The following is a 26,246-nucleotide window of genomic DNA, read 5'->3' as shown; positions in this document are numbered from 1 at the left end:
CGCATGGATGAATTACAACAATTGTACATTCCTGTCTGGCGTAAAAATAAAAAAGGGAAGGTGGCTCAACCGTGGCTATCTAGGGAAATCAGGGATAGTATTAAAGCCAAGGAAGTGGCATACAAATTGGCCAGAAATAGCAGCGAACCTGAGGACTGGGAGAAATTTAGAACTCAGCAGAGGAGGACAAAGGGTTTGATTAGGGCAGGGAAAATGGAGTACGAGAAGAAGCTTGCAGGGAACATTAAGGCGGATTGCAAAAGTTTCTATAGGTATGTAAAGAGAAAGAGGTTAAGAAAGCAAATGGCATGTTGGCCTTCATAGCGAGGGGATTTGAGTACAGGGGCAGGGAGTTAGATGAAGTCCTTACTACTCGGGGGATCAAGGGTTATGGCGAGAAAGCAGGAAGGGGGTACTGAAGTTTCATGTTCAGCCATGAACTCATTGAATGGCGGTGCAGGCTAGAAGGGCTGAATGGCCTGCTCCTGCACCTATTTTCTATGTTTCTATGTTTCTATGTTGGAAAATGACTGTCAATGCATCCGCTATTTCCAAGGCCACCTCCTTAAGTACTCTGGGATGCAGTCCATCAGGCCCTGGGGATTTATCGGCCTTCAATCCCATCAATTTCCCCAACACAATTTCCCGACTAATAAAGATTTCCCTCAGTTCCTCCTCTTTAATAGACCCTCTGACCACTTTTATATCCGGAAGGTTGTTTGTGTCCTCCTTAGTGAATACTGAACCAAAGTACTTGTTCAATTGGTCTGCCATTTCTTTGTTCCCCGTTATGACTTCCCCTGATTCTGACTGCAGGGGACCTACGTTTGTTTTTACTAACCTCTTTCTCTTTACATACCTATAGAAACTTTTGCAATCCGCCTTAATGTTCCCTGCAAGCTTCTTCTCGTACTCCATTTTCCCTGCCCTAATCAAACCCTTTGTCCTCCTCTGCTGAGTTCTAAATTTCTTCCAGTCCTCAGGTTCGCTGCTATTTCTGGCCAATTTGTATGCCACTTCCTTGGCTTTAATACTATCCCTGATTTCCCTAGATAGCCACGGTTGAGCCACCTTCCCTTTTTTATTTTTACGCCAGACAGGAATGTACAATTGTTGTAATTCATCCATGCGTTCTCTAAATGTCTGCCATTGCCCATCCACAGTCAACCCCTTAAGTATCATTAGCCAATCTATCTTAGCCAATTCATGCCTCATACCTTCAAAGTTACCCTTCTTTAAGTTCTGGACCATGGTCTCTGAATTAACTGTTTCGTTCTCCATCCTAATGCAGAATTCCACCATATTATGGTCACTCTTCCCCAAGGGGCCTCGCACAATGAGATTGCTAATTAATCCTCTCTCATTACACAACACCCAGTCTAAGATGGCCTCCCCCCTAGTTGGTTCCTCGACATATTGGTCTAGAAAACCATCCCTTATGCATTCCAGGAAATCCTCCTCCACCGTATTGCTTCCAGTTTGGCTAGCCCAATCTATGTGCATATTAAAGTCACCCATTATAACTGCTGCACCTTTATTGCATGCACTCCTAATTTCCTGTTTGATGCCCTCCCCAACATCACTACTACTGTTTGGAGGTCTGTACACAACTCCCACTAACGATTTTTGCCCTTTAGTGTTCTGCAGCTCCACCCATATAGATTCCACATCATCCAAGCTAATGTCTTTCCTAACTATTGCATTAATCTCCTCTTTAACCAGTAATGCTACCCCACCTCCTTTTCCTTTTATTCTATCCTTCCTGAATGTTGAATACCCCTACAATTCCCCTCATGCATTGATGCATACATTTTTTTTTAAAATTGTAATGCAAAGCTGTTTTTTTTCCTGGCAGCAGCCACAAAATACCAGATTAACAATTTCAATTTGTCCCAGTGGGATTTGAATTTATGACCTCTGGAGTGCCAATCTAGTACCATAACCACGAGACTATTGTACCCCTCTAGAAATGTTCACAGACCAAGACTGGCAATACACAGAGCTTGCTCGCATTCACTGTTTGCAAACCCCATCCCTCCAACAAGTAATACAGATGGTAACTCTCAAAGAAACCATTATTAGAAGCAGTTAAAGTAATTTGATTTTTTTTGCACAAGTCAAAAACAATTCCAACATTTTCCTGAGGTAACTTTAAAGCAAATCAGTTGGTCACCAAGTACAGCAAGAGCCAACTACTGACACAGCTGTGGAGAAAAGTGACAGACGGAAAACAAAAGCAGGTCCTTATTTTGTAATGTAGTGCGGATGGTTACAGCAACTGCATTTTATTTATGTTTCTAATGAAAATTCAAAAACAATCATTGTTCATTAACACATAACAGGTTCTGGAAGGACAGTACCATGAATTCAAATTTTGAGGTAATAATTAAATATGTATATTTAAGTAAAATATTATGGCAACAACTTGTATTTATAAAGCGCCTTTAACATAGTAAAATGTTGCAAGGCGCTTCACAGGAACGTTACAAAACAAAATTTGACACCAAGCCACATGAGATATTAGGGCAAATAACCGAAAGCTTAGGTTTTAAGGGGCACTCTAAAGAAGGGTAGAGGGGTTTAGGGAGGGAATTCCAGAGGGTCTACGCTGAAGGCATAGCTGCCAATGATGGAGCGATTAAAATCAGGGATGCTGAAGAGGCCTGAATTAAAGGAGTGCATATATCTCGGAGGGTTGTGGAGCTGAAGGAGATTACAGAGATAAACTAAATACTGCTGCAGAAATATTTAGTAAAAGAGAACAGATGCAAATTAATCTTTTCCAGGCATTTATTAGAAAAGGTCAGTGAACAACTGTTCCCCCATATTTAATGCAAATGTATGTTATCACATATGCAAATGCATATTTATATAACTGGCATTTCTTTATTTTCCACCAGAAATCAATCAAAATTGATTTCTTTGGACGCAGCAGTAAATCTAACAGTGGCTAGGAGAATTTTTTTTTTTTTAAATGTCGAGGCTTGTTTGTTCATGGAATGCCCTGCTAGAAACAACACAAGTAAGTGGCTCTAAGGAAAATTTTGGAAACTATTTTGAGCAATTTGATCGACTCGCCTCATGAGCGCAGGGAAACCAACAGATGGGTGGATAGACAAACAGATTGACTGTCAGGCAGGCAACTCTGAACCAGGTGGTGCTGTGCAATATGTATTTTAACATTTATGGGAAAAGATATGAACAAAACGGTAATTTAAATGAAATTTATACATGTATGAGTTCCACCTGCAAATCATTTCCAGAGATCTCTCAGGACAGCTGCATCTCGGCACTGGATACAAGGACTTACTTTTTGATGTTGCTCTCCACCAAACAGGTTTTCCTCTTCTGCTCTGCCTGATGCCAATCACAAGGACATTGGTAGTCACTGCCATGCGGTTTACAGCACTGATTACTTGCACACAACTGACAACCCTTGTTTGTGTGCTCCCTGGCTAATCCTATATGGAACACAACAGCAAAAAGTATAAATAATCCAGTTTTTATAAAAACTGAGAAATGCACAGCACAATTAAGCTATAGTTTATGCTGTTCATTTGTGCAGTTATTTCAGCCATCAGTGTAGATCGCACAATCTGGATTTCTCTCCCTAAACCCCTCAGCTTCTCCACCTACCTTTCCCCCTTTAAGACCCTCCTTAATACCCAGCTCTTGACCAAGCCCCTCCTAGTGTCTCCTTCTTCGACTCAGAATCTATTTTTGACTTGTTATGCCCCAGTGAAGCAGCTTGGCACATTTTGTTACGTTAAAGATGCTATATAAATACAAATTGCTATTCACTCAAAGTACAACACTGTAACTAAATAACTGGAGAATTTAATAGATTTAGAAACATAGACATAGAAACATAGAAAATAGGTGCAGGAGTAGGCCATTCGGCCCTTCTAGCCTGCACCGCCATTCAATGAGTTCATGGCTGAACATGCAACTTCAGTACCCCATTCCTGCTTTCTCACCATACCCCTTGATTCCCCTAGTAGTAAGGATTTCATCGAACTCCTTTTTGAATATATTTAGTAAATTGGCCTCAACAACTTTCTGTGGTAGAGAATTCCACAGGTTCACCACTCTCTGGGTGAAGAAATTCCTCCTCATCTCGGTCCTAAATGGCTTCCCCCTTATCCTTAGACTGTGTCCCCTGGTTCTGGACTTCCCCAACATTGGGAACATTCTTCCTGCATCTAACCCCGTCAGAATTTTAAACGTTTCTATGAGGTCCCCTCTCATTCTTCTGAACTCCAGTGAATACAAGCTCAGTTGATCCAGTCTTTCTTGATATGTCAGTCCAGCCATCCCGGGAATCAGTCTGGTGAACCTTCGCTGCACTCCCTCAATAGCAAGAATGTCCTTCCTCAGGTTAGGAGACCAAAACTGTACACAATACTCCAGGTGTGGCCTCACCACGGCCCTGTACAATTGTAGCAACACCTCCCTGCCCCTGTACTCAAATCCCCTCGCTATGAAGGCCAACATGCCATTTGCTTTCTTAACCGCCTGCTGTACCTGCATGCCAACCTTCAATGACTGATGTACCATGACTCCCAGGTCTCGCTGCACCTCCCCTTTTCCTAATCTGTCACCATTCAGATAATAGTCTGTCTCTCTGTTTTTACCACCAAAGTGGATAACCTCACATTTATCCACATTATACTTCATCTGCCATGCATTTGCCCACTCACCTAACCTATCCAAGTCGCTCTGCAGCCTCATAGCATCCTCCTCGCAGCTCACACTGCCACCCGCAAATTTGGAGATACTACATTTAATCCCCTCGTCTAAATCATTAATGTACAGTGTAAACAGTTGGGGCCCCAGCACAGAACCTTGCGGTACCCCACTAGTCACTGCCTGCCATTCTGAAAAGTCCCCATTTACTCTTTGCTTCCTGTCTGACAACCAGTTCTCAATCCATGTCAGCACACTACCCCCAATCCCATGTGCTTTAACTTTGCACATTAATCTCTTGTGTGGGACCTTGTCGAAAGCCTTCTGAAAGTCCAAATATACCACATCAACTGGTTCTCCCTTGTCCACTCTACTGGAAACATCCTCAAAAAATTCCAGAAGATTTGTCAAGCATGATTTCCCTTTCACAACTCCATGCTGACTTGGACCTATCATATTACCTCTTTCCAAATGCACTGCTATGACATCCTTAATAATTGATTCCATCATTTTACCCACTACCGATGTCAGGCTGACCGGTCTATAATTCCCTGTTTTCTCTCTCCCTCCTTTTTTAAAAAGTGGGGTTACATTGGCTCCCCTCCACTCCATAGGAACTGATCCAGAGTCAATGGAATGTTGGAAAATGACTGTCAATGCATCCACTATTTCCAAGGCCACCTCCTTAAGTACTCTGGGATGCAGTCCATCAGGCCCTGGGGATTTATCGGCCTTCAATCCCATCAATATCCCCAACACAATTTCCCGACTAATAAGGATTTCCCTCAGTTCCTCCTCCTTACTAGACCCTCCGAACCCTTTTATATCCGGAAGGTTGTTTGAGTCCTCCTCAGTGAATACCGAACCAAAGTACTTGTTCAATTAGTCCGTCATTTCTTTGTTCCCCGTTATGACTTCCCCTGATTCTGACTGCAGGGGACCTAAGTTTGTCTTTACTAACCTTTTTCTCTTTACATATCTATCGAAACTTTTGCAATCCTTCTTAATGTTCCCTGCAAGCTTCTTCTCGTACTCCATTTTCCCTGCCCTAATCAAACCCTTTGTCCTTCTCTGCTGAGTTCTAAATTTCTCCCAGTCCCCGGGTTCGCTGCTATTTCTGGCCAATTTGTATGCCACTTCCTTGGCTTTAATGCTATCCCTGATTTCGCTTGATAGCCACGGTTGAGCCACCTTCCCTTTTTTATTTTTATGCCAGACAGGAATGTACAATTGTTGTAGTTCATTCATGCGGTCTCTAAATGTTTGCCATTGCCCATCCACAGTCAACCCCTTTAGTATCATTCGCCAATCTATCCTAGCCAATTCACTCCTCATACCTTCAAAGTTAGCCTTCTTTAAGTTCTGGACCATGGTCTCTGAATTAACTGTTTCATTCTCCATCCTAATGCAGAATTCCACCATATTATGCTCACTCTTCCCCAAGGGGCCTCGCACAACGAGATTGCTAATTAATCCTCTCTCATTACACAACACCCAGTCTAAGATGGCCTCCCCCCTAGTTGGTTCCTCGACATATTGGTCTAAAAAACCAATCCCTTATGCACTCCAGGAAATCCTCCTCCACCGTATTGCTTCCAGTTTGGTTAACCCAATCTATGTGCATATTAAAGTCACCCATTATAACTGCTGCACCTTTATTGCACGCACCCCTAATTTCATGTTTGATGCTCTCCCCAACATCGCTACTACTGTTTGGAGGTCTGTACACAACTCCCACTAACGTTTTTTGCCCTTTGGTATTCTGCAGCTCTACCCAGATAGATTCCACATCATCCAAGCTAATGTCCTTCCGAACTATTGCCTTAATTTGCTCCTTAACCAGCAATGCTACCCCACCTCCTTTTCCTTTTATTCTATCTTTCCTGAATGTTGAATACCCCTGGATGTTGAGTTCCCAGCCCTGATCATCCTGGAGCCACGTCTCCGTAATCCCAATCACATCATATTTGTTAACATCTATTTGCACAGTTAATTCATCCACCTTATTGCGGATACTCCTTGCAGCTTATGAAAGCATAAATAACGTTTCTTGAACCTGTAGGAACTATCGTACAACTAGAAGAGAACAGCAAGTCCCATTTGCAGGATCTTTTTGCTGGCATCTGTGCACAGGTGTCCAAATATGATCAGTGATGGGCATGTCTAGGATGAAATCTACCCGGAATTGTCTCCAATTTAAACTGCATCCTCAAAATAATCAGTTCATACTTGAACTGATCAGTATGGAGGATCTGCATGGTTCTAGTTCTTTGTGGGCGAGAGTCCACAGCACAAACCTTCCATAATGACAATCTCACTCAGAGGGCCCACAGGATGGTCACAACAACAATGTTTTGTTGTTTTGTTTGTATAGCAGTTGATATGTGGTTCAAGAGGAAGAATTGCTCTTGTTGTTATATGTAGCAACATTATAAATATGTTTTATCCATATGCATTTACAATGCCACTACACATAGAGCAATTTATCTCCCATTGCTGAGTGAAGAAGAGAGCTTTACACTACCTCTAACCTGCATTGTACCTGATCTGAGAAAGCTTGAAGCCAAGAGATGCAAAACAGGGGTAACTGTTCCATTCTCCAGCATGGACACCCCTCATCTTAATGACAAATTCCCCAGTGTACATGCAGGGAGGATGCTTCCCCTGGCTGGGGAGTCGAGAACCAGGGGTCACAGGCTTAGAATAAGGAGTCAGCCATTTAGGACTGAGAGGAGGAGAAATTTCTTCACTCAGAGGGTGGTGAATCTTTGGAGGCTCAGTCATTGAGTATATTCAAGACAGAGGTCGATAGATTTTTGGATATTAAGGGAATCAAGGGATATGGGGATAGTGCAGGAAAGTGAAGGTGAGATAGAAGATCAGCCATGATCTTATTGACTAGCGGAGCAGGCTCGAGGTGTCGAATAGCCTACTCCTGCTTCTATTTCTTATGTTATGTTCTTATTTCATCAAATTATTAGAATCATGGTCCTTAAAAGATTTGCTGATACATTTGTAAACATATAGGCTTAGAAATTCAATTAGGCCGAAAAACGGGCAGTGACACCACGGTCCAAGGCTAACGGCCGCCCGGAAAAAGAGTGGTGCTACATGTTGATAAAAATGAGCGGAGCAGAAATACATTTTCAAAAAGGGGACCATAGTCAGGAGTTCACTGCTGTAAATGGTGCAGAAGAGTGTTCAACTAAATTTTAAGCAGACTTTTGAAGAACTCTTGCTGCGAATATAGGGTCCCAGTTTGTTCAGGAGGTGCTTCATTTTTTTTGGAACAACTAGATTTTTTTTTGGAGTATCTTAAAAATCACAATTCTGCCCATTTAATTTGCTCCAGTGTAAGTGAGTTAGTTAGGCTTTTTTTTTAAGTTTAGTATTTTTTCCAACAGGGCGTTACCAGACACTTCCGCCTGTTTTGGCCATTTAAGCAAGTTTAGACAGCTAAAAGTTACCCCAAACTAACTTAGGCCAGCGTATGTGGCCACACAGAAAAACCTTGCAGTGAGCTAAGAAATCAGCACAGGCAAGTACATTTAAAGCACCAAAAACAAATAAAAAATACCAGGAAGCTGAGAGGACCTGCACCCAGCACCAAGTCTTAAAGCACTAAACAACTAGATTAAAAATGGATCGGTAAACTAGCAAATACATTATAGCAAGTCCTGTAAATAAGAGTTTCAGCCAAACTATTTCACAGAATTCCTTTTGAAAGTAGAAGAAGAGTAAACTTGAATGATTATTCTTGTTTGATTTACAATCAATCAATCAATAAATAAATAACAGAAGTTCTACCTTCAGCAAAGCTTTACTGCAGAAAAACACTAGCAACTGGGTACTGTTGCACAGAGTCTATACCGTCTCCTGCCCAGCTGCCGGCCAAATGGACAATCCGGCTGGTGGGTGGGAGGAACCATCAGCGGCAGAAGACTGCAGCTTGGGACGCTTGGATTTGGTCCCCAGTACTGGGAAGGGAGCATCAGCCCTGGTCGGCGATTAGAAAGGCTGGGGGGATGCCGCCGATTGGGAGACCTGGTGGGAAGGGGGGGGGAGCTACCAGTTGGACGGGGAGGCAGGGAGACCTGTGAGCAGGGCGGGGGTGGTGGGGGGGTGGAGCAGGGCCTCCACGTCCCTGGCCATGCTGGGTTCTTTGACCGATTTTGGCCTCTGACGCACCTCCCCTGGCTGTCGGGTGGGTAGGCCTGCGGCTCCAAGCCACAGCTGGCGTCCGCTATCGGGAGGAGAGCTGACATCGGGAAGAGTGGGGGGGGGGGGGGGGGGGGGGAGGGAAGCCATGTCCGATCGTGGGGGGACTCGGCTGATTACGGGGGTCTGATTACGGGTGGTTTACAGGTAAGCTTGGTGGGCCGGTGGTAGCACTCCTGCTCCTCCTGACCCACAAGCAGTGCTGGAAAGACACAACCTGTTTCATCCAGCCGACCTCATCTCCCTTCAGCAGCCGGGATTCCCAGGTCAACGTGTGTGTGGCTGGATAAGGAAGCGGGCTGCCGATGAGGGAGCCCATTCGGCCAGGGCTAGGGGCGGCATGCTTCGGGCCCCTCCCACACAGCCTGCAGAGATTGTGGGGGCGAGCAGCTACTGCACATGTGCACACACTCTGGCGCGCATGTGCAGACGTCCCGGCTGCTGAAGGGACCTGGTTCCGTCCCCCACTGCTTGTGCTGCGTCACGCCAAGGGCCTGCAACGTTCCAGCAGTGGGGAGAATAGGCGAGGTTTTTCTTCTACAAAGTCGACGCACCTGGAGGTGGGGGGCGCAAACTTGGGCCCATAGTGCTAAGCCTTTTAAAAATAGATTTCTAAACTTTGTACCTTATTTTATCAGTTCCTAAATTAGAAAACACAATGTATAAAATTTAAGGAAATGCAGCGTTGATTTTTTCCTGAGATTTTTACAACTGTAAAACAGTATAGTTTATTTTATTTACCTTCTATGATTGACTGAGCAAGAGGGAGATTTGATGCATTTCATTGAAAGCAGTTTTCACTCCAATAACACAGCCTGAGCTCTCCATATTGTTACAAGTTATCCCAGCAGTTATAGCTGGGATAACTTGTAACTTTCTCTCACCTTGCCACGCTGTCAGCGCCTGCACGCATGGGCATGCTTTGAAGAGGGCCACAAGAGGAGTGGCGAGCTCCAAAATGGATGAGCGTGCGTTAATTTGGTGTTGTACGTCGATTAATGTCACTCTTTTGCTAATTAAAATACTTTCCGCGAGCGCAGGCAATGGCAGCGCTGCCTACCTACCGAAAATTCCGTCTGTCGGAAGTAAGGCGGCCGCACATTTTTTTCACCTACGCAGGCCTTAACGGCCAGCACTAAAAGTTCCAATTTCAAGGCCATTGAGCCTCAAAACGTTGTGGGCTTTATTAACAGTTTACTAAAAAAATGGCATGAATTTTGTTAGCTTGTAAGTGTGGATTTGTTAGGAATTCTATGCCGTGGTTTTGAAGTGTATATGAAATCTAGAGCTGGGTACCTGGGTGTCGACACACCGAGCAGTGTGCTTCCTTTTCAACAGCAGTATCGTGAGTAGCAACTTCCTCAAACTCTCGTTTCCAGAGTTTAAACCTAGAAAGATTAATGAAAGTCACTTTCTTTCACATTTCGACTTTTTTCTTCTGTCATTAATTATCAGTAAATAAAAAATATTTGATCTTTAATGTCTTGTCCATATTAGCCGACACAATCTCGGCTGTAAACCTGACCATAAAGCCTATTTTTAGCCAATGGAAAGAAATTTTAAAAAAAGGAAAGCTCCCCGACCTCCAAAAACGCGAGTGGGAGTGTGGAGACAGAAGAAAGGAAAAGATTTAAAGCTGATGTTAAGAAAATGGGTTGCACTAGGTAGATGAGGGACAAATTTACAATCTATATTAATGACTTGGATGAAGGGACCAGGTGTAATGTAGCCAAGTTTGCTGATGATACAAAGATGGGTGGGAAAGCAAATTGTGAGGAGGCCACAAGAAATCTGCAAAGGGATATAGACGGGCTAAGTGAGTGGGCAAAAAATTGGTAGATGGAGTATAGGGCCCAATTTTCCGCAACCCCTTTTTTCGGCGCACTTACCTTAAATGCGCCGACTTTGCGCGCTGGAAACAGCAGCGAAAAAAAGTGACCCCATCCTGCCCGCTCTGCCGAATCTCCGGTGTCCCAGCATGGCGTAGATAGTGAAGTGGGGGGCGGAATAACACCCCAGCGCAGAAAACACTGTCGGCAGCTGCGCGTATACTCCTCACCCTCCCAGCGTGTGCTGCGGTTGTGAGCAGGACCCGAGGCTCGCAGCCCCTATCCCCGGCCGAAGTGATGCCCCGATGCTCGCCACACCCTATCTGTTGTGTATCTGTAAAGTATTCACTCCCATGTTTCGCCACCAGGGAGCGCATCCCCTGAAGTCCCAAGGGATCCCAGCATCCCAGCTGTGTGCACTGGTTCGGGAGCATCTTAACCCCAGGGAGAGCGTGCTGACAGTGAGGTATCGGTTCTACACGTGCCAGTGATCTGAAGGTCAGGAAGTGGCGAGCTACGTCGCCGAACTAAAGCGACTTGCAGGACAATGTGAGTTTGATGGCTATCTGGAGCAGATGCTCAGAGACTTTTTTGTACTCGGCATTGGCCACGAGACCATCCTACGAAAACTTTTGACTGTAGAGACACAGACCCTCAGTAAGGCCATTGCGATAGCACAATCGTTTATGTCCACCAGTGATAACACCAAACAAATCTCTCAGCACACAAGTGCTAGCAATGTTCATAAATTAACTGGAACTGTGTTTGCGAGCAGAAATGTTCAGGGCAGAAACCACGAGTCTGCAACTGCCAGCAGGCCTCAGGTGACCCAGATGACTCAGAGTCCCTACAAAGGATGAATGCAAGGCAATTCACACCTTGTTGGCGCTGTGGAGGCTTCCATTCAGCCTATTCATGCTGCTTCAAAGGGTATGTTTACAAGAGATGTGGAACAATGGGGCACCTCCAACGAGCTCTGCAAAACCTGCTAACCACCACGTGGCAGAGAAAGATCGGTCCATGGTGGACCAAAGCAATTTCGAGCCTCAGAGAGAGGAGACAGATGCTGAAGTACACGGGGTGCACACATTTTCAACGAAATGTTCACCTATAATGCTAAACGTAAAATTGAATGGCTTACCCGTAGCCATGGAACTGGACATAAGAACATAAGAATTAGGAACAGGAGTAGGCCATCTAGCCCCTCGAGCCTGCTCTGCCATTCAAGAAGATCATGGCTGATCTGGCCATGGACTCAGCTCCACTTACTCGCCCGCTCCCCGTAACCCTTAATTCCCTCAATGAGCTAGCCTCAACTGCTTCCTTGGGCAGAGAATTCCACAGATTCACAACCCTCTGGGAGAAGAAATTCCTTCTCAACTTGGTTTTAAATTAGCTCCCCCGTATTTTGAGGCTGTGCCCCCTAGTTCTAGTCTCCCCGACCAGTGGAAACAACCTCTCTGCCTCGATCTTGTCTATCCCTTTCATTATTTTAAATGTTTCTATAAGATCACCCCTCATCCTTCTGAACTCCAACGAGTAAAGACCCAGTCTACTCAACCTATCATCATAAGGTAACCCCCTCATCTCCGGAATCAGTCTAGTGAATCGTCTCTGTACCCACTCCAAAGTTGACACTGGTGCTAGCCAATCCATCATGAGTAAAAAGATGTTTGAGAGACTGTGGTGCAACAAGGCACTCAGACCAGCCCTGAGCCCCATCCACACGAAACTGAGAACGTACACCAAAGAGCTCATCACTGTCCTGGGCAGCGCCATGGTCAAGGTCACCTACGAGGGCTCGGTGCACGAACTGCCACTCTGGATTGTCCCGGGCGATGGCCCCACACTGCTTGGAAGGAGCTGGCTGGGCAAAATCCACTGGAACTGGGATGACATCCGAGCGCTATCACACGTTGATGAGGCCTCATGTACCCAGGTTCTTAACAAATTTGCTTCCCTTTTTGAGCCAGGCATTGGAAACTTTTCCGGGGCGAAGGTGCGGATCCACTTGGTCCCAGAGGCACGACCCATTCACCACAAAGCGCGAGCGGTACCTCACATGATGAGGGAGAGAGAGTGGAAATCGAGCTGGACAGGCTGCAACGTGACGGCATCATCTCCCCAGTGGAATTCAGCGAGTGGGCCAGCCCCGATTGTTCCAGTACTCAAAAGTGATGGCACGATCAGGATTTGCGACGATTATAAAGTAACTATTAATCGTTTCTCGCTACAGGACCAATACCCGCTACCTAAGGCAGACGACCTATTTACGACGCTGGCAGGAGGCAAGACATTCACCAAGCTCGACCTGACTTTGGTCTACATGATGCAGGAGCTGGAGGAGTCTTCGAAGGGCCTCACCTGCATCAACACGCACAAGGGACTGTTCATCTACAACAGATGCCCGTTTGGAATTCGGTCGGCTGCAACGATCTTCCAGAGAAACATGGAGAGCCTACTCAAGTCGGTACCACGCACGGTGGTTTTTCAGGACGACATATTGGTCACGAGTCGGGACACCGCCGAGCATCTACAAAACCTGGAGGAGGCCCTCCAGCGACTGGATTGCGTAGGGCTGCGGCTGAAGAGGTCGAAATGAGTCTTCGTGGCAACAGAAGTGGAGTTTTTGGGGAGAAATATCGCGGCGGACGGCATTCGGTCCACAGATACCAAGACAGAGGCTATCAGGAACGCGCCCAGGCCACAGAACGTCACGGAGCTGCGGTCGTTCTTGGGACTACTCAACTATTTTGGTAACTTCCTATCGGGGTTAAGTATCCTTTTAGAGCCCCTACATGTGTTATTGCGTAAAGGTGAGAACTGGGTATGGGGAAATAAACAAGTAATTGCTTTTGAGAAAGCCAGAAACATTTTATGCTCCAACAAGCTGCTTGTATTGTATAACCCATGTAAAAGACTTGTGCTAGCATGCGATGCGTCGTCGTACGGAGTCGGGTGTGTATTACAACAAGCTAACGTTGCGGGGAAGTTGCAACCTGTCACCTATGCCTCCAGGAGCTTGTCTAAGGCCAAGAGGGCCGACAGCATAATTGAGAAAGAGGCATTAGCATGTGTGTTCGGGGTAAAGAAAATGCATCAGTACCTGTTTGGCCTCAAATTTGAGCTGGAAACCGATCACAAGCCCCTCATATCCCTGTTCGCTGAAAGCAAGGGGATAAATACTAATGCCTCAGCCCGCATACAAAAGTGAGTACGCACAATATCAGCGTATAACTATACCATCTGCCACAGGCCAGGCACCGAGAACTGTGCAGATGCTCTTAGTCGGCTACCATTGCCCACCACGGGAGTGGAAATGGCGCAGCCTGAAAACTTGTTGATGGTGGCGCAGCCTATGGACTTGTTGATGGTCATGGAAGCATTTGAAAATGATAAATCACCTGTCATGGCCCACCAGATTAGGACTTGGGCCAGCCAAGATCCTCTGCTGTCCCTAGTAAAAAAAACTGTGTTCTGCATGGGAGCTGGGCCAGCATCCCTGTTGAAATGCGAGAGCTAATCAAGCCGTTCCAGTGGCGAAAGGACGAACTGTCCATTCAGGCAGACTGCCTGTTGTGGGATAACTGTGTAGTGCTACCCAAAAAGGGCAGGGAGACGTTCATCTCGGATCTCCACAGCACACACCCGGGTACAGTCATGATGAAAGCTCTAGCCAGATCCCACGTGTGGTGACCCGGTATCGACTCTGACTTCGAGTCCTGTGTACGGCAATGCAGCGTATGTGTTCAGTTGAGCAACGCGCCCAGAGAGGCACCACTAAGTTTGTGGTCCTCGCCCTCCAGACCATGGTTGAGGATCTATGTCGACTATGCGGGCCCATTTCTTGGTAAAATGTTCCTGGTGGTGGTGGATGCTTTTTCAAAATGGATTGAATGTGAAATAATGTCGGGAAGCACCGCCACCGCCACCATTGAAAGCCTGAGGGCCATGTTTGCCACCCACGGCCTGCCTGACATACTGGTCAGTGACAACGGGCCATGTTTCACCAGTGTCGAATTTAAATAATTCATGACCCGCAATGGGATCAAACATGTCACCTCTGCCAGCCTCCAATGGGCAGGCAGAGCGGGCAGTACAAACAATCAAACAGAGCCTTAAACGAGTCACAGAAGGCTCACTCCAAACCCGCCTGTCCCGAGTACTGCTCAGCTACTGCACAAGACCTCACTCGCTCACAGGGGTGCCCCCGGCTGAGCTACTCATGAAAAGGACACTTAAAACCAGACTCTCGCTGGTTTACCCCAACCTGTATGATCAGGTAGAGAGCAGGCGGCAGCAACAAAATGTAAACCATGGTCGCGCCATTGTGTCACGGGAAATTGATCTGAATGATCCTGTGTATGTGCTAAACTATGGACATGGTCCCAAGTGGATCGCGGGCACGATGAGAGCTAAAGAAGGGAGTAGGGTGTTTGTAGTCAAACTAGACAATGGACAAATTTGCAGAAAGCACCTGGACCAAACGAGGCTGCGGTTCACAGACTGCCTTGAACAACCCACAACAGGCACCACCTTTTTCGAGCCCACAACACACACCCAAAGGATCAATGACACCAACCCCAGACCAGGAAATCAAACCCATCACGCCCAACAGCCCAGCAAGGCCAGGCTCACCCAGCAGCCCTGCAGGGCCAACAACACGCCAGCCCAGCGAGGACACAGCCAACACACCAGAACAGACATTTGTACCGAGAGGGTCCACCAGGGAAAGAAAGGCTCCTCACCTTGTGAATAGTTTTCACTTTGACTTTGGGGGGGGGGGGGGGGGGGGGGGGGGGAAGTAGTGATGTGTATCTGTAAAGCATGCACGCCCATGTTCCGCCACCAGGGAGCGCATCCCCTGAAGTCCCAAGAGATCCCAGCATCCCTTGGGAGCACTGTATATAAGCCGACCCCCAAGGCCTGCTCCTCACTCTGGAGTGTCTTAATAAAGACTGAGGTCACTGTTACTTTAACTTCCCTGTGTGCAGCCTCATCTGTGTTAGGAACACAATACTATCCCCGGCCGAGTGGCCTCCCGCACCAGCCGGCTGACTTCCCGGCCGAGGTAGGACTCGAGTTTTATTTATTGATGGTTGTGCTTTGTTTAGTGAGGAGAGTTTTGGGGGGGGGGGGGGAAGGAGGAGGAGAGCTTTGATGGCGGGGGGGGGGAGGGGAGAGGAGAGTTTTGATGGCGAGGGGGGTGGGAGTGTTTTGATGGGGGTGGGGAAAAAAGTGTTTTAATGGGAGGAACTTTAAAAAAAACTTGTTTCTGGCATAAAGGTAGGACTTCTATTTTTTATTTGTTATTGACTGATTGCTTATTATTCTTTTTGGCCTTTGTTAAGTGCTTTGTAAGTCTAGGTGCAGGTCTTCTCAGCTTCCTTCTACTTTTTATTTGTTATTGAATGCTTATTTTTGTGCTTTGTAAGTCTTGGTGCTTTAAATGTACTAACCTGAGCCAAATTCTTAACTGCCCGCAATGTTTTTCAGAGCTGGCCACATTCGCTGACCTAAGTCAATTTGGAGTAAGTTTTAGCTGGCCAAAGTGGCATATATGGCCAAAACTGGCGTAAGTGGCTGGGAACTCCTTCTTTTGAAAAAAAAACTCAACTAAAAAAAAAAAAATCGGACGAACTTACTCACTCTGGAACAAGTTTATTGGGGAAAATGGCATTTTTTTTAAACTTATGCCAAAAAAATCAATTTACTCCAAAAAAATTGGAGCAAGTCATGAACAAAATTGGGCCCATAATGTGGGAAAATGTGAGGTTATCCACTTCGGCAGAAAAAAATAGAAAAGCAAATAATAATTTAAATGGAGAAAAATTACAAAGTGCTGCAGTACAGAGGGACATGTGGGTCCTTGAGCATGAAACCCAAAAAGTTAGCATGCAGGTACAGCAAGTAATCAGGAAGGCAAGTGAAATGTTGGCCTTTATTGCAAGGGGGATATAGAGTATAAAAACAGAGAAGTCCTGCTACAACTGTACAGGGTATTGGTGAGGCCACACCTGGAGGACTGCATACAGTTTTGGTCTCCGTATTTAAGAAGGATATACTTGCATTGGAGGCTGTTCAGAGAAGGTTCACGGGGTTGATTCCAGAGATGAGGGGTTTGACTTATGAAGATAGGTTGAACAGGTTGGGCCTATACTCATTGGAGTTCAGAAGAATGAGAGGTGATTTTATCAAAACATAAGATAATGAAGGGACGAGACAAGGTGGATGCAGAGAGAATATTTCCACTCATAGGGGAAACTAAAACTAGTGGCATAGTCTCAGAATAAGGGGCTGCCCATTTAAAACGGAGATGAGGGGAAATTTCTTCTCTCAGAGGGTTGTAAATCTGTGGAATTCTCTGCTCCAGAGAGCTGTGGAGGCTGGGTCATTGAATATATTTAAGGCGGAGATAGACAGATTTTTGAGCGATAAGGGAATAAAGGGTTATGGGGAGCGGGCAGGGAAGTGGAGCTGAGTCCATGATCAGATCAGCCATGATCTTATTAAATGGCAGAGCAGGCTTGTGGGGCCAAATGGCCTGCTCCTATTTCTTATGTTCTTATGTAATTTCGGTTAAATAGAATAAATAGACAATGTGGAAGAGAGAATAGGAAAAAAAAGGAATGACAGGATGAGCATGGGTAAAAGTGGGCAAAAGTGCGGCAAATGAGGGTACGGGACCCAGAGGAGCAGAGGTCCCAGAGGCAGCAAGGGCCTGACCACACTGCGATATGTGTGCGCACTATGTCCGTGCAGCAGAGCAGATCTCCAGTCGTCCTGGTTCAACCCTTGCCACTGGATAAAGGCCGAGCTCTATCGAGCCCATGTGGTGGCTGATGTGCAACGGTCACCACACGTTAAAAAAAATCCACGCACAGGCATCTTCCACAACCCCTCAATTGGAGTTCAGGACTGGAACATCGAGTCCTTCATTGAAACATCTGTGAACTCTTGTGGAAGCAAGTCATCCTCGTTTGAGGGACCGCCTATGATGATGATGAGGTAAAGCACTGATTTTCTGTACAATTGCGGTTTAGCCCTTTACTTTAGCAGTTTCGGGTTATCAGACTTGTAAAGTAATTCTTGTTTTTTGAGTAGCCTTATTACTGCAATATAAGTGTTATTTCAACACGTCAGTATGTAAGCTAAAAGGTTGGACCAGGGAGACAATAGCTTCCTTGAACCTGTTGGCAGTCTTAAAATTATGTCTACCTTTGAAGTAGGCTCTGTCCATTCAGTGCCTCAATCAGTCTCAAAGTCTGTTCCTTCCCAACCCCTGGAACTCCCTATAGGCAGAAAAACAAAAACATACATAAAAAATAAATACATAGATACGCAAGAGAAAATCTCAATCCAATGAAGGCATTAGGAGGATGCTATAAATATTAACAGCGAGTCTAGAAAGAGATAGAAACAACCAATAAACTCAGATAGTGTAACAGCCATATCATCTGGGTATTGGGCAACAACTTTAAATCTACAGTTTTCTCAAAGTTTTAAAGCATTTTGCAGTGTATACCATTACTGGAATAATATTACAATCTTTATCAACATCAGTGAAGGGTTTCACAATACAATAGAAGAATATGTTCCCAACACATTACAGTTCTAATCAAAATATATTTCCAGGTATCATAGCTGCTGGATGTTACATGTCATGAATAAGCAAGTCACAGATCAGGTTAATCAAATAAGGATCATCTGAAGCATCCTGTGATACTCTTATTACCTAAACCACATTTATTCACTGCATACATCCAAAATAAACGGCAGTGACAGCAGAAAGCCCCCATAGGATACTTGGAGCATATTCAACTGAGAAAGGAAATAAAGTTAAACCCTATCTTTGCATCGCCTGGATCTCATTCTGAATATGAATAAAATATGAATTGATAAAATTAAAACCATGGTTTCTTAAAGATTATGAGGGAATTGAACCATTTTCCCCTCAAGGCTATGAGGGTTATAAATGAACCAAGTGATAACAGTCTCATTTTAATTTTAATTGAAGAGTCTGTAGCACAAAACCATCCATAATTCATAAGAATGCAAGAAGAAATGGAGTCCATCTTGTTCAGCCATCACTATTGCTTCAGTACCAAATATGACCTTTTCCCTTCCCTATAGCATTCAGAAGCAGCAATCTATCCAATTCCATTTAGATTACTTTAACTGAATAATTAAGGACTGCACTAAAAGGCAGTCTATTCCTTAAGAAAACAACCCAAAGCATAAAGTTATTTCTTATGTTTGGCCTCGTCTTCTTTAATTGATATAAACCCATGCTTCTGATTATCCAACACCTTGGGCCCAAGTTTCCACATGATTTGCGCCTGATTTTTAGGAGCAACTGGTGGAGAACGGACTATCTTAGAATTCGCAATTCTCCACATTTTTTTTTTCTGCAGTTCTAGTCAGGTAGAACAGTTCTACTTTGGAAGAGAATTTTTTCTTCAAAAGGGGGGGTGTCCGGCCACTGACGCCTGATTTGAAAGTTTCCACAGTGAAAATGTACTCCAAACTAAAGTAGAATGGAGCAAGTGAAGATTTTTGTAGAACTGAAAAAACCTGTTCTGCACATTAAAAAATCAGGCGCAGGTTACAAATCAGGCGTCCAGAACGAGGTGGGGGGAGGGGGAGGGGGGGGGGGGGAAGGGAACTCACTAAATTCTACAATCAATCCTTATTTATACTTATACAAATATTATACAAATAAATCCAACCTGAATAAACATTTATAAGCAAAGAAAAGATTAAATAAACCATTTTCCTACCTGTGTGAAAGTGCTTCAGCCAGAAAGAATGGTGCAGCAAGCCTCACAAAACGAGGGAGCCGACCGAACGCGGGCCGGGGCGGGGGGGGGGGGGGGGGGGGAAGCCGACCGAACGCGGGCCGGGGGGGGGGGGGGGGGGGGGGGGGAGGGGAGGGGAGGGAGCCGACCGAACGCGGGCCGGGGGGGGGCGGGATGGAGCCGACCGAACGCGGGCGGGAGGGAGGGAGCCGACCGAACGCGGGCGGGCGGGAGCCGAACGAACGCGGGCGGGCGGGAGGGAGGGAGCCGACCGAACGCGGGCGGGGGCGGGCGGGAGGGAGGGAGCCGAACGAACACGGGCGGGCGGGAGGGAGGGAGCCGAACGAACGCGGGCGGGCGGGAGGGAGGGAGGGAGCCGACCGAACGCGGGCGGGCGGGAGGGAGGGAGGGAGGGAGCCAGCCGACCGAACGCGGGCGGGCGGGAGGGAGCCGAACGAACGCGGGCGGGCGGGAGGGAGGGAGCCGAACGAACGCGGGCGGGCGGGAGGGAAGGGAGGGAGGGAGCCGACCGAACGCGGGCGGGGCGGGAGGGAGGGAGCCGACCGAACGCGGGCGGGCGGGAGGGAGGGAGGGAGCCGACCGAACGCGGGCGGGCGGGAGGGAGGGAGGGAGGGAGCCGACCGAACGCGGGCGGGCGGGAGGGAGGGAGGGAGGGAGCCGACCGAACGCGGGCGGGCGGGAGGGAGGGAGGGAGGGAGCCGACCGAACGCGGGCGGGCGGGAGGGAGGGAGGGAGCCGACCGAACGCGGGCGGGCAGGAGGGAGGGAGGGAGCCGACCGAACGCGGGCGGGCAGGAGGGAGGGAGGGAGCCGACCGAACGCGGGCGGGCGGGAGGGAGCCGACCGAACGCGGGCCGGAGGGAGCCGACCGAACGCGGGCCGGAAGGAGGGAGCCGACCGAACGCGGGCCGGAAGGAGGGAGCCGACCGAACGCGGGCCGGAAGGAGGGAGCCGACCGAACGCGGGCCGGAAGGAGGGAGCCGACCGAACGCGGGCCGGAAGGAGGGAGCCGACCGAACGCGGGCCGGAAGGAGGGAGCCGACCGAACGCGGGCCGGAAGGAGGGAGCCGACCGAACGCGGGCCGGAAGGAGGGAGCCGACCGAACGCGGGCCGGAAGGAGGGAGCCGACCGAACGCGGGCCGGAGGGAGGGAGCCGACCGAACGCGGGCCGGAGGGAGGGAGCCGACCGAACGCGGGCCGGAGGGAGGGAGCCGACCGAACGCGGGCCGGAGGGAGGGAGCCGACCGAACGCGGGCCGGAGGGAGGGAGCCGACCGAACGCGGGCCGGAGGGAGGGAGGGAGGGAGCCGACCGAACGCGGGCGGGCGGGAGGGAGGGAGGGAGGGAGCCAGCCGACCGAACGCGGGCGGGCGGGAGGGAGCCGAACGAACGCGGGCGGGCGGGAGGGAGGGAGCCGAACGAACGCGGGCGGGCGGGAGGGAGGGAGGGAGGGAGCCGACCGAACGCGGGCGGGCGGGAGGGAGGGAGCCGACCGAACGCGGGCGGGCGGGAGGGAGGGAGGGAGGGAGCCGACCGAACGCGGGCGGGCGGGAGGGAGGGAGGGAGGGAGCCGACCGAACGCGGGCGGGCGGGAGGGAGGGAGGGAGGGAGCCGACCGAACGCGGGCGGGCGGGCGGGAGGGAGGGAGGGAGGGAGCCGACCGAACGCGGGCGGGCGGGAGGGAGGGAGGGAGCCGACCGAACGCGGGCGGGCAGGAGGGAGGGAGGGAGCCGACCGAACGCGGGCGGGCAGGAGGGAGGGAGGGAGCCGACCGAACGCGGGCGGGCGGGAGGGAGCCGACCGAACGCGGGCCGGAGGGAGCCGACCGAACGCGGGCCGGAAGGAGGGAGCCGACCGAACGCGGGCCGGAAGGAGGGAGCCGACCGAACGCGGGCCGGAAGGAGGGAGCCGACCGAACGCGGGCCGGAAGGAGGGAGCCGACCGAACGCGGGCGGGCGGGAGGGAGGGAGGGAGGGAGCCGACCGAACGCGGGCGGGCGGGAGGGAGGGAGGGAGGGAGCCGACCGAACGCGGGCGGGCGGGCGGGAGGGAGGGAGGGAGGGAGCCGACCGAACGCGGGCGGGCGGGAGGGAGGGAGGGAGCCGACCGAACGCGGGCGGGCAGGAGGGAGGGAGGGAGCCGACCGAACGCGGGCGGGCAGGAGGGAGGGAGGGAGCCGACCGAACGCGGGCGGGCGGGAGGGAGCCGACCGAACGCGGGCCGGAGGGAGCCGACCGAACGCGGGCCGGAAGGAGGGAGCCGACCGAACGCGGGCCGGAAGGAGGGAGCCGACCGAACGCGGGCCGGAAGGAGGGAGCCGACCGAACGCGGGCCGGAAGGAGGGAGCCGACCGAACGCGGGCCGGAAGGAGGGAGCCGACCGAACGCGGGCCGGAAGGAGGGAGCCGACCGAACGCGGGCCGGAAGGAGGGAGCCGACCGAACGCGGGCCGGAAGGAGGGAGCCGACCGAACGCGGGCCGGAAGGAGGGAGCCGACCGAACGCGGGCCGGAAGGAGGGAGCCGACCGAACGCGGGCCGGAAGGAGGGAGCCGACCGAACGCGGGCCGGAAGGAGGGAGCCGACCGAACGCGGGCCGGAAGGAGGGAGCCGACCGAACGCGGGCCGGAAGGAGGGAGCCGACCGAACGCGGGCCGGAAGGAGGGAGCCGACCGAACGCGGGCCGGAAGGAGGGAGCCGACCGAACGCGGGTCGGAAGGAGGGAGCCGACCGAACGCGGGCCGGAAGGAGGGAGCCGACCGAACGCGGGCCGGAAGGAGGGAGCCGACCGAACGCGGGCCGGAAGGAGGGAGCCGACCGAACGCGGGCCGGAAGGAGGGAGCCGACCGAACGCGGGCCGGAAGGAGGGAGCCGACCGAACGCGGGCCGGAAGGAGGGAGCCGACCGAACGCGGGCCGGAGGGAGGGAGCCGACCGAACGCGGGCCGGAGGGAGGGAGCCGACCGAACGCGGGCCGGAGGGAGGGAGCCGACCGAACGCGGGCCGGAGGGAGGGAGGGAGGGAGCCGACCGAACGCGGGCGGGCGGGAGGGAGGGAGGGAGCCGACCGAACGCGGGCGGGAGGGAGGGAGGGAGGGAGCCGACCGAACGCGGGCGGGAGGGAGGGAGGGAGGGAGCCGACCGAACGCGGGCGGGAGGGAGGGAGGGAGGGAGCCGACCGAACGCGGGCGGGAGGGAGGGAGGGAGGGAGCCGACCGAACGCGGGCGGGCGGGAGCCGACCGAACGCGGGCGGGCGGGAGGGAGGGAGGGAGGGAGCCGACCGAACGCGGGCGGGCGGGAGGGAGGGAGGGAGCCGACCGAACGCGGGCGGGAGGGAGGGAGGGAGGGAGCCGACCGAACGCGGGCGGGAGGGAGGGAGGGAGGGAGCCGACCGAACGCGGGCGGGCGGGAGGGAGGGAGCCGACCGAACGCGGGCGGGCGGGAGCCGACCGAACGCGGGCGGGCGGGAGGGAGGGAGGGAGGGAGCCGACCGAACGCGGGCGGGCGGGAGGGAGGGAGGGAGGGAGCCGACCGAACGCGGGCGGGCGGGAGGGAGGGAGGGAGCCGACCGAACGCGGGCGGGCGGGAGGGAGCCGACCGAACGCGGGCGGGCGGGAGGGAGCCGACCGAACGCGGGCCGGAGGGAGGGAGCCGACCGAACGCGGGCCGGAGCCGACCGAACGCGGGCCGGAGGGAGGGAGCCGACCGAACGCGGGCCGGAGGGAGGGAGCCGACAGAACGCGGGCCGGAGGGAGGGAGCCGACAGAACGCGGGCCGGAGGGAGGGAGCCGACAGAACGCGGGCCGGAGGGAGGGAGCCGACAGAACGCGGGCCGGAGGGAGCCGACCGAACGCGCGGGGGGCTGCAGGAAGCCTCAGAAATTGAGGAGCCATTTCCCGACGGCAAAAGAGGGAGGTCGTCAAGAAACGGCTGCCTCAACTTTGAGGCTTCCTGCACCCTTCTCACTGCTACAAGAAGCCTCTGTGCTGATGGCAATGTACTTTTATTAAAAAATGTTCAAAAACTAAACAGCTACAAAGAACTACAAAATTGGCCGAGTGCCAATGTTTTTTTCACACTGAGCATGCGCGAACGCTCCAATGCGCACGTGCAGCATTGCCGGCAGGAAAAAAAACTAATTTAAATAGTACCTGCCCCCTCCCACTTACAAAATCGGCGCGAGTGTATGCTCCGCCCCCCTGGGCGCCGCACCAGGCAGACAAGGAGCTGCAAAGCACTCCAGAATCGCTCGTTTTTTTTCCGGCGCGAAAAACGGGCGCCCAGCTCGGAGGGGCGCCCGTTTTTTATCATGTGGAAACTTGGGCCCCTTGTCTTATGTTTATGACAAGGTGACTGATAAGCAGATGTCTCGTCATCCAAATCCTCTGCTTTTATACTTGCCATGTATAAGTTAGCACCCAGATTGAACCCAATTTGCAGTGCATAGAATGACAGTAGAATACTTTTGTCTGTCTAGCAAACCCATCCAAACCTCCCATCAGGCTCTTTGCTGTGACCCTAGAACTATTAGCTATATATCCTCTTCACTAACAAAGAATTAATTTAGTCCTATTTTAAAATCCGCCATGGCTTATGTTCCACATCCGACTGGTAATCTATTTTACAATTCTAGGACCTATGTAATTCTCTTACTAAATGTAAAAGTTGCCTAAGTGTCTTATTTTCTTTTGATATGCTTAACTATAAATTGTATCCCTCAGTCACCCAAATCATTTATTAAAAACTATAGACAGTGGCTGCAACACCAACCAATTTCATCTCCAATACTTCTCCCCTCACATCTTTACTCTCCACCTTCCTCATTTGTCAAGCAAAACCATTAATGAGCACATGTAATCCAAATTGTGTTTTTCTTTTAAATCTCATGTAATTTCAATGATTTTGTAGAAGGATCCATGTTAAAGCTTATTTATTTAAGTACAACATAACACATATTACATTTTACTGTTACTATATTTACAACTTTAAATGATGCATACCTTTGGCAGGTAATCACAGCCAAGCAGAATTGCAAAGCCAATCAGTGCATCTCGGTCGAGGCCTAACTTGAATTTAATTGCTGACATTTTGTAGCAGTCCACATGGGGATCCTTTTAAAGAAAATGGAGAATACAAAATAACATTAATGTTCTGCCCCGGCGAGCGGAGACGAGAGTTCCGGTTTCTCAATACTGGGTTGAAATCTAGCATGGTCTTTGCACCCGACGGGAGTGGAGCAGTGACCCCATATGGCATCCACCCTAGTCAGGCTAACAATCTGTCCACACAAAAAGAGGTCTTAGTTACAGAAAAACCCAGACCACAATCCGCTGCACGTAAAAAGCAATGAAAGAAGTGAGTTGTCGAATGTGGCTGTGGGCATGGAAAAAAGAGAAGATATTGCAGTGTTCCAACTAAACATATATTGCTACCCAGCCAAACGAGGAACGTTTTTAAAGACACCCCTTCCCTAGATTTGTTCTGCTAAGATAACTATTTAAATTGGGTTTCTAATGTGAGCAAAAGGTATTGTAATGAGATCAGGTACAGCACTGTAATTGTCATGTGTAAAGCTGAGGAGTTCACAGTTCAAAAGGGCTATAGACCAATTCTTGGTTAAAAACCATCCTTTGATTTGAAATAAAATATATTTAATCTTCCAACTAAAGCACATCAACAACTAGAAGCATGCTGCAAATAGCAAGTTTTAGCACTATTATTTGTAAGGGAGGGTAACCTGGGACAAATGCTTCCTACCCGCAGAAATGATTGCTTCCACAACAGTGCCATAGGCTACATCTAGTGAGATATTTGCAAACAAAACTGTCTTGATATTATGATTCAGAAATGCACAGATATGGTGAGTGAAGAAAAATGAGAGGTGGTGAAATTACACAAATTGTACTGTGTACTAAAAGGTTTTCCCTATACTAACAGATCATCCAGAACATTCTTTTCATGGTAGGTTTGCCTTACTAACCATTCATAATTGATTATTTTCATAGGTCTTTAATAGTTTCGTATTGATAGTTTGAGTAATTTTCCTCACTTTTGATATGCACTTTCTCTGCCTACTTCAGTTGATTTGCTGCTGTTTTATTTTGAGCTTATTAACAAAATAGGACTGACAGAAAACACATAACAGGAAGTGTGTGCAGACACAGACATATAAAGTGCAACAGATGCCAATGATATTGCTAATGTAATCAGACTATGTAACTATGAAGTACCTTTACGTTCATGGTGAAGTTTCTGTACACAGTTTGAGCTCCATACAAGAAAGCATCACCATCATTGGTGATACAACCATCGACATAGCCATTTTCATTTAGATAGGCACACATAGCTTCGGCCTCACCAGCTGCACGAACCCATGGGATCCCCAAGCAATCCAGCAATTCACAACACTGAAAAGAAAAACAATCAAATCACAACACACTCCACAATTACAGGGCATTTTTGGTAAAGATTTCAACTTGTCAAGGACAGAGGACTGGGAGTTGTGGTAGGTTATCACAAAATTTACAGTAGGCAAATCTTGCTAGTCTGGAAATGTAAAAGGGGACAACATATTTTGAATGTAAACCATACGGTTTCCAACAGCTCAGTCGATGCCACAGAATCCCGTACAGCAAATTAGCGCAACATCACTTCTGAAAAGTGAGCTTAAGCCAAAAAAAAATCATGTTAAGTCAATGAT

The 26,246-nt window shown here is 49.5% G+C and overlaps 1 protein-coding gene across 1 annotated transcript in view; it reads right to left on the bottom strand.

Moving 5' to 3' along the window:
- Positions 1–26,246, bottom strand: part of LOC139267160 (flap endonuclease GEN homolog 1) — a 68,684-nt gene that overhangs the window by 23,720 nt on the left and 18,718 nt on the right. The window contains exons 4-8 of the mRNA XM_070885046.1: positions 25,777–25,953; positions 24,547–24,657; positions 17,952–18,025; positions 10,201–10,292; positions 3,311–3,461 (exon numbers count right to left, since the gene is read on the bottom strand). Of these exons, the coding sequence (XP_070741147.1) occupies positions 3,311–3,461; positions 10,201–10,292; positions 17,952–18,025; positions 24,547–24,657; positions 25,777–25,953 (605 nt within the window). The remainder of the gene's footprint in view (positions 1–3,310; positions 3,462–10,200; positions 10,293–17,951; positions 18,026–24,546; positions 24,658–25,776; positions 25,954–26,246) is intronic.

Source organism: Pristiophorus japonicus, chromosome 7, assembly GCF_044704955.1.
Source record: "Pristiophorus japonicus isolate sPriJap1 chromosome 7, sPriJap1.hap1, whole genome shotgun sequence".
NCBI classification, from domain to species: domain Eukaryota; kingdom Metazoa; phylum Chordata; class Chondrichthyes; family Pristiophoridae; genus Pristiophorus; species Pristiophorus japonicus.
The sequence above is the reverse complement of the archived record's forward strand: the minus strand, read 5'-3'. Positions and strand labels throughout refer to the sequence as shown.